Source organism: Schistocerca cancellata, chromosome 5 (assembly GCF_023864275.1).
Source record: "Schistocerca cancellata isolate TAMUIC-IGC-003103 chromosome 5, iqSchCanc2.1, whole genome shotgun sequence".
Taxonomy (NCBI): domain Eukaryota; kingdom Metazoa; phylum Arthropoda; class Insecta; order Orthoptera; family Acrididae; genus Schistocerca; species Schistocerca cancellata.
The window spans coordinates 765,176,774-765,190,764 of NC_064630.1; the positions used below are offsets into that span (position 1 = coordinate 765,176,774).

Sequence of the window (13,991 nt, forward strand, 5' to 3'; positions counted from 1 at the left end):
GGTAAATTGAGTTCATGGTTCAGAGTAGTTTCAGGGGTAAGACAAGGCCGCAACCTGTCTCCACTGTTGTTCATATTATTTATGGATCATATGTTGAAAACAATAGACTGGCTGGGTGAGATTAAGATATGTGAGCACAAAATATGCAGTCTCGTATATGCAGATGACTTAGTTGTGATGGCAGATTCGATTGAAAGTTTGCAAAGTAATATTTCAGAGCTAGATCAGAAATGTAAGGACTATGGTATGAAGATTAGCATCTCCAAAACGAAAGTAATGTCAGTGGGAAAGAAATATAAATGGATTGAGTGCCAAATAGGAGGAACAAAGTTAGAACAGGTGGACAGTTTCAAGTACTTAGGATGCATATTCTCACAGGATGGCAACATAGTGAAAGAACTGGAAGCGAGGTGTAGCAAAGCTAAAGCAGTGAGTGCTCAGCTACGATCTACTCTCTTCTGCAAGAAGGAAGTCAGTACCAAGACTAAGTTAACTGTGCACCATTCAATCTTTCGACCAACTTTGTTGTATGGGAGTGAAAGCTGGGTAGATTCAGGTTACCTTATCAATAATGTTGAGGTTACAGATATGAAAGTAGCTAGGATGATTGCAGGTACTAGTAGATGGGAACAATGGCAGGAGGGTGTCCACAATGAGGAAATCAAAGAAAAACTGGGAATGAACTCTATAGATGTAGCAGTCAGGGGGAACAGGCTTGGATGGTGGGGTCATGTTACACGCATGGGAGAAGCAAGGTTACCCAAGAGACTCATGGGTTCAGCAGTAGAGGGTAGGAGGAGTCGGGGCAGACCAAGTAGAAGGTACCTGGATTCGGTTATGAATGATTTTGAAGTAATAGGTTTAACATCAGAGGAGGCACCAATGTTAGCACTGAATAGGGGATCATGGAGGAATTTTATAAGGGGGCTATGCTCGAGACTGAATACTGAAAGACATAATCAGTTTTAAATGATGATGATGATGATGATTATTTGATTCTCCCATTTGCTCTCACCTCCGCTCTCCTTTTCCCACTCAACAACTATGTCCTTAAGCAACATCTTTGGCGACCTGCATTTTAGCGTCTGTGTGTACATGTGTGAAAGTTTGGTCTTGTGCTAGAAAAACACAGATAATTTACTCAAAAGCAAGCACAAATTTTTGAGCTGTTATGTCTGTCTGGGTACAATACATCACATTTTTATGGTAAGGGTCAGCTGTCAGTCATTGCAACAAATGCTGATTATTCACTAGTTGTCTAGGAATTTGGAACTCTCTTCTATCCACGGACACCCCTGTGCATAACAGTATAATGTGAAAATAGCTTCAGAGATTCACAAACTTTATCTGCCAGATCATTTAAAAGTATCATGAATGATACTGGTCTTATCATACTGCCTTGTGATACCTCTGAACTTAACAACCAAATTTACTCTCTATTTAGCAAACAACCAGCCACACATTTACCTTAAGGTGACTGATGTTCCATTCTTTTAAACACTGTTGTTATGATGATTTCAACTGTACGAGGGTTGACCAAAAAGTAATGCCTCCGCCTTCATATATCTTCAACAGCTGGCAGCATTGGTATGCGGCAGGTACTGGCTTGTTCCATAGCCTCTTCTCTACAGCTCCAGATGGCGGGAAGCCTTAGCATTGAGCGATTGTGTTGTTACAGTGTAAAGTAAGGAACCCTGCACAGACGGTTGGTCAATGCAATTTAAGCAATGAGCAGTAATTGAATTCTTGACAGCATAAGGTGTCACCCCAAAGGAGATTCATCAGAGAATGAAAGCAATTTATAGTGATTGTGTTGATGTGAGTACTGTGTGTCATTGGGTGAGTAAGTTTAAAGATGTTGATGCGGGAACATGTGACCTGCATGACAAACAAAGAGTTGGACGTCCTGTGACAGCAACCACCGAGTTTCACAAGCAAAATGTTGAGAGATTGATTCAGGAAGGTCGTCATATCACTCAGAGATAAATTGCAAGCACAATCACCATTTTGCAAGAATGTGTGGGTCACATTATTGCTTTGCTTGGCTATCGGAAGATCTGTGCAGGATGGGTACCCTGGATGCTGACTCCTGAGATGAAAACACACAGACTTGAAATTTGCCAGGAACTCCTCTCGCATTATGAGAAAAAAGGTGACGTCTTTCTCCATTCAATTGTGACAAGAGACAAAACGTGGGTACACCATTACTACCCGGAGACGAAACGTCAGTCTATGGAATACTGACACAAAGAATTGCCCCATAAAATAGATTCAATACGCAGCCCACAGCTGGAAAATTCATGGCCACAGTGTTCTGGGATGCAGATAGTGTTATCCATGTTGATTTCCTTGATCGTGGAACAACAATAAATTCAGAGCATTACATCACAATGCTGCAAACTCTGAAACAACGGCTAACAAGGGTCCGAAAGGAAAAGGAAAACACTTCTCTGCAGCATGACAATGCCAAACCACACACTTCACGTGCCATCACAGCAGAACTTCAGAGACTGAATCTCACCACGATACGACATCCTCCATACAGTCCAGATTTAGCACCATCTGACTTCCATCTGTTCCTGATAATGAAATACGATCTGCAGGGACATCATTATGCTTCTGATACAGATGTTGAGAGAACTATGAGACTGTGATTGCGGAAACAGAGTGTCGACTTCTTCCGTGACGGCTTTGGAAAACTTTTTCATCTTTGGCAGAAATGTATCCAATTGGCTGTTGATTACATGGAAAAGTGAATATTGGTAATTAAAGATCACATTCTTAAGATTATTTCTGCATTTGATTTATTAAAATATTCCCATCCAAATCCAATTAGCGAAGGTGGAGGCATTACTTTTCATTCAACCCTTGTATCTGCTTGTACTTACCATTTCCCACATCCTTCCTGTTTTGCAAATAATATATGAGCTGTGTCACTTCTTGAAGTTTACTTGGATGAATGAGGCTACATTTTGCTATTACTTCTTCTGCAAGGACTGCACAGTTTGTGTCTTCATTTAAACTTTTCAGTCTTATGATTTTTTGGCATTCCTGAAAGAAAAAGCGGAATTGAGTGTCAGTAAAAGAAAGTTTTTAAATAATCTGAGAAGTATATGAACTGTAAAATGGTGCATTAAATATAAATATTTATGCATCACTTCACCAAAAAATATGTCTGTGGATTGTCAATGATACGGATATTTATCAGTTTACTTTTATTGATGCTTCGACAGTATTTTGTCTTACATTTGATAAAGTGTATTATGGAGGCTTCTTCTTCTTCTTAACAAATCAAGTAAAACTAGCAAGCAGATAGAAAGTTACTAATTTCCTCTTCTGCTGTAGATCTATTGACACTTACTATAATCCTCATGCTGTTTCACACACAAGAGCTTTTCTGCTTGATGTATTTTAAATGGAAACTAATTTTATCATATGAAAAGCAACAATAGGTCAAAGATTTTATGCCAAGAAACTTTATCAACAATATCTCCCCAGTCAGAAAAACCCCTCCTGTCTAAATTTCTTCAATTATTTATCCCAGTTTTCTGTATTATTTCTATTCTGGGCAATTTTAGCCATAGGTTAACTACAACGTCAGTTTCATAAATCCTCAGGTTGTGAGTTATACAGTCAAATTACTCGCATAAGTCAACCTCACATTTTCATTCCTTCTCCAGTTTCCTTCTTCCAGTCAGCTTCTTAAAACTCATTTCTTCAAACTGGTCCAATCACTTTAATTCATTTCTTCCTAAGTCTGTGTATCTTCAGTCACAATAGCGTCTCAGCTTACTCTCCACCCATGCCACCCCTCATCCCAGCCCTTTATCATCATGTGCAATACTTTTACCCCTGGGTGAGCTCACACAGGTTAATATACCTATCCCATTTCTCTCCTGTCCCTCTTCTTACTATTGGCTCTACCTACAGTAATCACTCCCTTTCTTATGCCATTTATCCCAGGACAGTGCAGCTGTGTGTGCATGTAGCTCTCTGTAGGCTCTGGTCTGAAGAAGATTGAAGGTTAAAAACGGAGCTACTAAGTTCTTTTTCATGACCCTATTCGTCAGAAGACTCAACTATGTGGTGAGTCAATAACTTTACTCATGCTACTGTCTCTTTCCCATTCTTAATTTACCAGTATTATATTCATTTCTCTTATCTCTTTCTTTATCCACAATGAATCCAAACCTCAGAAGTTTTTAATTCTCGAGCAGGAAAACATTACAAGAGCCATAACGTTATACAGTAGGTTAAAGAATCCTTTCCGTTATAGCAACTGTAGGTAAATTATTTGACTCTTTATCTTGATCCAAGTAGTTGCAACATAAAATGACAAAATAAATAAGTTATGGTTTCTGAGCAGGGTACTAAATTTTTCCTGCAAATTTAAGTGGCAAAAAAGAACAAATCAGGTTTCAACTGAATTTTATCACAATCAATTTACTAAGCTCATCACATAGACACAATGAAACCCATTCATACCTTTCTGTCTCCTAGGAGTGGGTCACCAAGATCACCTAAAATAAAAGCTTCTAGTTCATATGTAACCACCAAAGCTTTCTCAGTTGGATGGACATCTATAGACCTTGATCGAATTTTCCTGAAAGAAAAATTTTAAATATGTGTATTATTATTTTCAACACATATTCCATTTATTTTCAATGCATTAATATTCATGCATGTATGGTAAAAGCATATTAATGACTGCATTAACTATACCAATGTTAAAAAAAAATAAACTAATATCCTTCAGATTCAACAATAAGCACAAGTGAATAGCCATTTTCATTAGCTGTAAAACTATTAAATAGGAAGGAACAATATTACAGCACTATTTACCTCATACAGTGCTATCAGGTACAGCAAATGAATGAAAGTCTGACTACTAGTGGATAATTACAACTCTTGAAGAATACATGACAGTGAGTCCCCTCATCCTGGGGGGCGGGGGTCTGAATGATCTGTTCTTCCTTTTTAACCTTTCCCAACTCACTCCACTTTCTCTCTCATGAAGGAACTAATAGTTCTGGGAGGGAGGTGTACTGTACATATGATAAGATGGGGGGGATTTAAAGATATTTGCAAAGATAGTTTCAAAGTTCCTATGCAGGGCACACACCAGTTGCTGTCATATACAAAGATAGTGAACAGCACTGTGGTTGATAGTTTGTGATGTGGAACAGGTGTAGTGGATTGCGTCTCATAAAAACATCTCTTAGTTTTCAAACAATGGAAAATCCAGGTTGCATTACTTGTAATATTGTATGTCAGTTTTATGATACAAACCAAATGTTTATTCTAAGTGTAAAACTGTAAATTTGTACCAGGCCAGGCAGACATTAACAAAGATTGGGAAAGCTTCGCACATCCCTTGATGTGATGTAGCCACCTTAATGGCATTTCCATTGAACCAATTCTGGAAGAAGGAAGAAAATTAACATTTAATGTCCAGCGAGCAACTAGGCCATTACAGAGGAGCACAACTCAGTCTGGGAATGAGAAAGGAGGAAATTGGGGACACTCTTTTTCAAAGGCGCCATTCCAACGTTGCCTTGGGGAAACAACGGGAAATCTAAACCAAGATGGTCAGTTAGAGGTTTGGGCTGCTGTCTTTTTGTGACTCACCACTGCACCACCTCACTAAGTTCCAATTCTGAAACACCTATAAAAAGTTTCTAAAATCAAAAAGTGAAAGTATTTTAATTTAGCTCTCTTTGTTCTGACGTTATTGACAGTTCACTATAGGTATCCGGAATTTTAATCCAAATACACAATTCATCACCACTTTTGACTCCTCCCACATATCTTGTTATTCACTTGAGAAAGACTTTGTAGAGAATTTTCATCTCTGTCTACACTTATACCTTGGAAACCACAAATAGCAATTTTCTTTGTACGATTAATTAAGTTTCAATGATGGGCTGTGAGGGGAACAATAATTTATAAGCCTCTGTACATGTTGTGATCTGTCTAATTATACCTCCTCAGTCTCTAACTGAATATGTACTTGACCCAAGAATATCAACAGATTTTGCCCTGAAATCTGGTTCTTTGAATCACATTGTACATTTCATACGATAGTAGGCAGCTTTCTTCATGTGTCAGCTCTTTCAACATGTGAAGCATTTCTGAACCACTCCCTTCCAGTCAAGTAAGTTATGGGAAATCACACCTTTTTTTTTCTTTTTCTTATCTCAATTACTTCATGTCTTTTCTTTTTCCTTCTACTTTCCTTAGCTCAACTCAGATTATTTACGTTTTAATTTTCTTATGTGTGATTATATACCTGATCTTTGTGAAAGACAAGGGACTGTGCTTGTTCTGTATAGATGCAGGAGTAAATGGCAGCCACTGACGTCATTTCCAACAGCTGGAAGCTATGCTGACCACAGCCAACACACTTTATGGCCCCTCAGTGACAATTTTCTGAAGTATGTGGCAAATATGTCTGGTGCCTTTGGAATCATCTGTGATTCTTGAATAATGAAACAAGTTTTATCCTCGGATATTACAACCATTTTGAAAACTTCCAACTTCTTGAGGAATCAACAGACAGACATCACACACAACTCAGTTCTCCCCTAAAGATTCTTAAGGCAGTAGTGTTCCATAATGAATTTTATATGATTCTATACTGTTAAATAGGGCATAAAATCCAATTTTATAAAATATCAGACTACTTATGTGGCCTCATTAACGGAGGAACAAGAAACAAGATTAAAAAGTTGTGAAGGAAGAAAAGGAGTGAAGTTCAGAAATATGCGTCCAAAGACTAGAGTAGCACAGTAATGGAATGGGGGGGGGGGGGGAGGAGGGAGGGAGGGAGGGGGGAGAGAGAGAGAGAGAGAGAGAGAGAGAGAGAGAGAGAGAGTGTGTGTGTGTGTGTGTGTGTGTGTGTGTGTGTGTGTGTGTGTGCGCGCGCGCGCGCGCACGCACGCGCTCAGTCTGCTACAGATTAGTGGCTGCCGTTGCCTTACTTTATGTATTGTTCCATTCAGGAATTTCCATTATTGTTTGACATTAGTAAACGATTTTTTCAAATCAGGAATTTTCCAGTGAGACAGGAGGAGGAGGACATGCAAAAATTGAGCCACTTCTAAGGTAATGTAGAAAATATAAAAAAAATCTTTGCAGTTGTTATTCCAGAAAATAATGGAATAAATTATGAAATATCACCTAATGAATTATCTCATAAATAAAACCACCTTGCTGAAGTGCATTATTATTTCTGAAGTAATAGAACCACTAAATCAATCTTAATATGTTGACTGCCGCACGCTTAGTGATGGATGTTTCTGCTGGGGCTGCCAGTTGCCACAAGACAACCAATGTGTTAATACTGCTTGCAGAAGTTGTACTGAATGCAGTTAAGAATTTAGACCGTTGAATTTTTCAGAGGTAACATAAGAGGAGACTAAAAGACCTGAACAACAGTTACACTACCAAAAATAGTAAATGTCGAGAGAGATGTTTCACAAAGCCTACAAAAAATTATTCATAAAAATTATCTTTGAGCAAAGTTTAAATATACTTGTCAAAAGTAGAGAATGTAGGTAAAATGTCAGTGGGATAATAGAGAGCAGCGCACAGCTCATGGTGTTATCAAAGGAAACATTATTGCATTGGTCCGAGTTATTGAGGGATGTCCCCAGATGGATTGAGAGAGGGGCGGGGAGGGGAGGGGAGGGGGACAGGCAGAGCTGCTCCCACACCCCCACTCCCTGGATATAAAATGAGCTCTAAAAACCAAAGTCATATCCCACCATTCACCACTAAACTAGTAAGTTGTAACATCACCTCCCACTGCTCAGATCCTGAACATGCTATCAGGCACAGATAAGTATGTCAGGATGGTCAGGTATAGATTTGAGACAATAATGAAAATAGTGCATTAAGAACCATCATGACAAAACAGAGAAATCTGAGCTTGCACAGAAAGATTTTGGTATTTATTTCTTCCCTGTGCTACTTGAGATCGTAACAGTAAATAAATAGTCAAAGTGATTTTATGAAATTTCTGCCAAATGTTAAGTGTAAATTGCAGCTTAATCATGCAGACATAGCTAGGAAAATATGAGCCTATGTACATTTCACACCTTGCTCCTAAGAACTTTACTGGTCACATGAACAGTGAAAACAGGTTTTTCCACCACTCTGACAACTATTACATTAAGTCCTTATCAACTTCTCACTTATGTAGGGATTATGAAGACAAGATTACATTAATTACAGCACACACAGAGGTATTTAATCAATCATTCTTCCTGTACCGAACACATGAATGGAATGGGGGAAATCATAACTGGTACAGTGGGATGAACCCTCTGCTATGCATTTCACAGTGGTTTGCAGAGTAAATATTTAGATGCAGAGCTTCACTCACTCACACACACTGTGTAAATCTTACCATGAAAAAGAACCTTCGAAGTCAAGTCATACATTCACAACAAAAGCCATCAATGCAGGATTCTTTATCTTTAAAATATACTAGCAACAAACTACCACTAACGCTAATCTAATGTTGGTTATAATCAAAGAAATTATTTTATATACACTTATGTATAGTAGCAGAAAAAGGTGCAACTGTTTCTCCTCTTTCTTCCATTCATCAGGTGTTTTTATCATGTACTTCAAAACCAAATATTTAAATTTACACAGACCCTTACGAGATGTCTCCATATGTGCAAAGTCAAAATCCGTTTCACACTAACATGAGTTATGTGAATTCACATATCCAAGATAAATATTTTGACACGGTGTAGGGGCAGTGACTAATGATGTATTGCCTTACTGCGTTTTTTTAATGTCAAGTTCCTGCCTGACGTCTATCGACTATCTGCCACAAATTATTTTTTGAGCCGAAACTTCGTAGCAGATCAAAACTGCATTCGGACTGGCAGTCGAATCTGGGGCTTATGCCTTTCGTGTGTACGTGATCTAACGACTGAGGACTCTAGGTTCGAGTACTGGTCCAGAATATAGTTTTAATACCTAAGGTCCAGTCAGCGCACGAACAGGTGGAGTAGAAATTCATTTTGGATTTTCTGAGTTGCTTCCTTCGTTGCGAGTTGCCACCAACAAAATGATTTTCTACGATGTTTTAGCAGCCGATATAGCTGGCTTACAAAAACAAAGCATTTCGATGTTTTCATACATTTACTGCTTAACACAACTGCCGAGCACGCAAAGTTTTAAGGAACGAATTAGTTATGCAAATGTTTCATTCTCATTTCATGAAATATGAGGCTCGTATAAATTTGTAGCATTTCCTTGTCAAAACCTTGTCACCCATGACGCTCTTGCTTGTAAAAACAGTACACACATTCTCAAACTGCAATTTAAGAATGTACAACAAATGACATCAACTGGCCAAATGAGATTTCTCAAATCTCGTTCTCCGCATTGTTACACAGTAAGAGCTGTTCAAAAAGACATTATGCAATGGCATGTCGTACTTCTTTAAATATCTCGCATCCTCTGATTGCATTGTACATTCACAACGTCCAATCGCTCCACATCTGTCAAACGAAACAACAGACACAGAGATGACAATGTGATTTAATTCATGTTTGGTATCTTCAAACATTATCGTTGACAAAATTTCACCATAACAAAGATATATATCTTTGGACATAACTAATAATTTTTATTGAATGGCTCACGCTTGTAAAATATAATTAGGAATTATATTACTACACTTTTCTAGAATTAAGAATTGTCCATTTCTGAGACAATCAACTTGCTCGTGAGTAGCTGCAAACTACGAAGTACTTTGATGAGTGATAATCAGCTCTTCAGCTGTGCGAAGACTCGTGGTGGTGGGGTAAAATGCCGGTAGCGTTGTACGTTATTTTGCCAGTAATTCTGGCACTAACTCTTATACGTGGTTATCGGGAGATTAAATGGGGGCGATGTAAAAGTAAAAGTTCGCTACATGGTAGAGTTTTCATAATTACTGGTGCAAACTCAGGTATAGGAAAGGTTACTGCTCGCGAACTTGCCCGGAGGAAGGCTACTGTAATAATGGCATGTCGTAATATTAAAAGTGCCAGGGAAGCAATCGAGGAAATAAGACAGTCCGTCACGACAGGACAATTAGTGAGTATTTCTTAAAAACAAGAATTCGGACGGAGAAACAACGGCGCCGCTGTTCATAAACTTTCAAATGGTTTCTGTTATTTCAGATTCCACTGCAGCTCGACTTGTCATCTTTAGCGTCTGTGAGAAATTTTGCAAGTGTAATCATTAAAGATTTTCCGAAAATTCATGTGTTGATCAATAATGCAGGAGTATTTATACCAATTGAGGAAAACAGAACAACAGAAGATGGCTTTGAAATACACTTTGGTGTGAATCACCTAGGCCATTTCCTCCTGACGAACTTGCTGCTGAAGAAATTAATGGAAAGTGCACCCAGCAGGTTGATAAGTAACACATTTTAGCAGACTTTTCTAACTTTCAGATTTGTTTTTATTTGTACAGTGCTCAACAAAAAGGTCTGGAGAAAGCAACATTCGTATAGAAATGGCAATTTCCTGAATTCACTACAGTTAATACAAAATTGGCCATACTCCTAATTATGTAACTGGTATGAACCATCATAGTCTAATAACTTTGCAAGGGTCCAGAGTTCATACTGAAGTAACTGTCAACCTATTGCTGCGATTCCACTCGTCGGCATTGAACCGTGACGTACTGTTATGATGTGTGACGTCATGGAAGCGTGTTATGATGTGTGACGTCATGGAAGCGCGGCGTGTTTGAAGGGGATTGTTTGTGGAGGGCATGCTGAAGTAAGCGGTGGCGCTCTAGTGTTGTTTTTATGATTTGTTTCGTAGTCATGGTGCAGTCCTATAGGATTCAGCGGCTGTGGGCGTCGTGGTATTTGGTTGTATCTTGTTAGTATATTGCATTTTACTGGTGGTGTTTTCCAGTGAGTCGTGTAGGAATTTTGCGTGTACAGTGCGATTTTGGAGGTTGTATGTGGCTTATTAGTGATTGATTCTCAGTTTCTGCAGTTATTTGCTATCGATTTGTTTACGGTTTTTCAACTGTTAGTTCGTCATTTGCAGTTTGTTCGTTTATTAAATTGAATTTTGTGTGTTTATCTTTCATTTGGAGGTATGGATCCGGGTAGGCTGTATGATACCACCCTTCGGCTTTGACGCGTGACGGGCCGTGTTGAGGGACGTCATCGAGCTGTAGAGTGTTCGTTTTGGATTAAAATGTTGTTGTAGAGGGCGCGGCGTATGAGAAGTGGCCGTGTGTTTATGACGTACGTTATTGTCATTTAGTGTGCTATAGTCGTCATGATGTGGAGTGTACGAAATTGCGTTGGCGGCGCAATGGACTATATTGTGCAGAATATTGTCATGTAGAAGAGAATGTCGTAAAATTAAAACTGTACTCGTAGGTGCCTGTGTAACAGCTGAGTAAGTGGATCAATGTTTTTAATCAAATCACGGATAACTGTTTATTAGCATAGCGAAAGTGCAACTCTCTCATTAATAAACATTGATTCTCGTACCTTCTCCAATGATTTAATTAAAAACATCCACTTGGGACGTTTATCGAAAACTATTTCCTCACGGGTTCCGCTGTCTTGTCCTACTTGACTCATCATTTATTATGATCAGTTCCCATCATTCACCACGCTTTAATTACCATCTGCAACACACTACAAAAAAAAAAAGAAGTCGCAGACACCGTAACTGCACTTTTACTATAGGGCTAAGCTATATAGGATGAAATGGAGATTGGGATACCGGCTACTGTAGTTGTGGGTCACGTTAGATACACTTGAATTAGGGGTTTTCGGCATGCTGATGACGACACGGGTCAAAGCAATTGGGTGGAATTCCAGTCTATCCCATGGATCCAAATGTGAAATTTAGTGGTAGGCCTTTAGAGGCTGACGTCGGGAAAGATATTGCTGGTGTCATAAAATTTCTCCATTTACGTAGTTTTCTCACTGATGGTGTTATTTGACGCTAGTGTCAAGTGCTGATGAAGTGGTCCAGAGATCCTCCTCCTTGGGCCACGGACCTCTTTGTGTGCAGGTGTAGCCGAGATAATGTTTAGAGACAGATTAGGAGAGGAGCCTGGTTCAGGCATTGTAGATTGGCTCTTGACTTGCTTTTGGTTCCATCTGTAGGGGAGACAGGGGCTCAGCGAACAATGGGGCATAGTAGGCAATTGATTATATAATGTGTATGACTATCAGAATGCCATCATAGTTGTGCACATCTAGCCTACCTTATCTTGCTATGAAACTAGCTGACTGACTGATGCTGGAGTATGAGACTCATGTGTTTTACTATCTTCCTTTGCAGACTTTGCCATGTCCATACTAAGGATTTGTACTTCATTTTCTTAAAACGAAATGCTGAGGAAGTAAGCAGTTATCGTGGGAATTGCTGTTCACACTACATAAAATACTGAACTATATCTGTGTGTGACTGAATAAACATGTTTTCATTAATGGGGATTGGGGCAGAGTGAACAGTTTGTTCTGGGCCAAAATTAGTATATATGCAGGAAACAAAAATGGTTCGCTAAGGAGAGTAAACTGCTTTTGGCCCAACACGGCATGAATGTTTTGTCCCTAGGCAGTCTCTTGAAAGGCTAGTTATCTTGGCAACACATTGTTAAAAAAGGTGCAGTATTTGGAAATGTACCAGAAAACACTGACAATGTTACAGATAGGATAGATATAACGGACACCAACAACACAAGCATTGCTCCAATTGTCTGGAACTAGTGTGCGTGAAATTAGTAGCTGTTCAAAAGGTCTGACTCTTATCACCAAAGGAAATTTGACCTCTTCCAAAAGCAACCATCCCTAAGACAGACAGCTCAGTATGGAAGAAAAAGAGGAAGCTTAAGAATTTTTGCTGATACCCATTGACTTCAGCCAGAGAGCAGGTGGTGAAGATTCTGATATTCTTTAGATGAGTGACGAGGATGATGATTAGTTTTGATGATGAAGAATTTAATGTGGAAGATGAGTTGGAAGACAACAGTTGTGTTGTTGTGGAAGTGGCAACCAAAAGAAAAGAAATACCATTTCGTCATTTTGTTGTGCATATCAGTTCAGTTAATGAAAATGAAAGAACTCTAATTGTGACTTCTCTGCAGGTGTCATGAAAGTTTGACAAAATTTTGCGCTTGCTCCAGATGCAGAATCGTGTAAGTAAAAGTTTAGAATAGAGCCAGTGGTGTACTTATGTGTTTTATGCAGGAATGTTGTCAGAGCTTGCCGTGAGGTGTGATGGGAACAAATGAAGGTGTGTCATCCATTTGTGTTGCACAACTAATGAGAGAGCAGTAGGCAGACAACATGTTTTGAAATAAAACATTCGGAAATGTGAAACATTGCTGTAAATGAGGATTTTAAATTTAATCCCTCCTTGTTTGAGTTGCAGCTGTTTAAACTGTGCTAGTGTCTGCAAACCACTGACAGCATTACAACTCATGATATATTCGAAAAAGCAGTTCTCTGCGTGAGCACACTGAGGAAGTGGATCAATGTTTTTTAATTAAGCCGTGGGAGAAGGTAGGTGGAGCTTTTTTTTTTTTAATTAAATTAATGGGAGAAGGTTGGGGAATCACCATTAATGAATATATTTAATGTGTGTCACTGTTAATAATAAACATTGATCACCCAGCTTCTCCCATGATTGAATTAAGAAAAAGTGCTCCACTTTTTCAAAGCAGTGACTTTTGCTGCACCTCAATGTGATTTCATCCACACAAACTGTTGACTCTTTTAGAGTCACTTTACCATCACATTTGATGTATTTTTGTGAGGATTACAGAAGTGTCCGATTCCACCCGTCTGCTTTGACGCTTGTCATCAATTTGGCAGAAATGGCTATTCTAAGCGTCTCCGATATGCTGCCTATGATGTCACTACATACACACGGCAACAAACACTAAAATATGTATAAATAAGACAATAACACCTCTCTCCACAGATAGAATCAAAG

The 13,991-nt window shown here is 38.9% G+C and overlaps 2 protein-coding genes across 3 annotated transcripts in view; one reads left to right on the plus strand and one right to left on the minus strand.

Moving 5' to 3' along the window:
* LOC126188997 (kinesin-associated protein 3) overlaps positions 1–9,593 on the minus strand; it is a 226,372-nt gene extending 216,779 nt beyond the window's left edge. For both annotated transcript variants that reach the window (XM_049930800.1, XM_049930801.1), the window contains exons 1-3: positions 9,459–9,593; positions 4,486–4,603; positions 2,889–3,051 (exon numbers count right to left, since the gene is read on the minus strand). In XM_049930800.1, coding sequence (XP_049786757.1) covers positions 2,889–3,051; positions 4,486–4,603; positions 9,459–9,589 — 412 coding nt within the window. In that variant the 5' untranslated portion in view covers positions 9,590–9,593. The remainder of the gene's footprint in view (positions 1–2,888; positions 3,052–4,485; positions 4,604–9,458) is intronic.
* Positions 9,594–9,775: 182 nt separating this feature from the next.
* LOC126188998 (retinol dehydrogenase 11-like) overlaps positions 9,776–13,991 on the plus strand; it is a 61,192-nt gene continuing 56,976 nt past the window's right edge. Inside the window, exons 1-2 of the mRNA XM_049930802.1 lie at positions 9,776–10,101; positions 10,188–10,423. Coding sequence (XP_049786759.1) covers positions 9,832–10,101; positions 10,188–10,423 — 506 coding nt within the window. The 5' untranslated portion in view covers positions 9,776–9,831. The remainder of the gene's footprint in view (positions 10,102–10,187; positions 10,424–13,991) is intronic.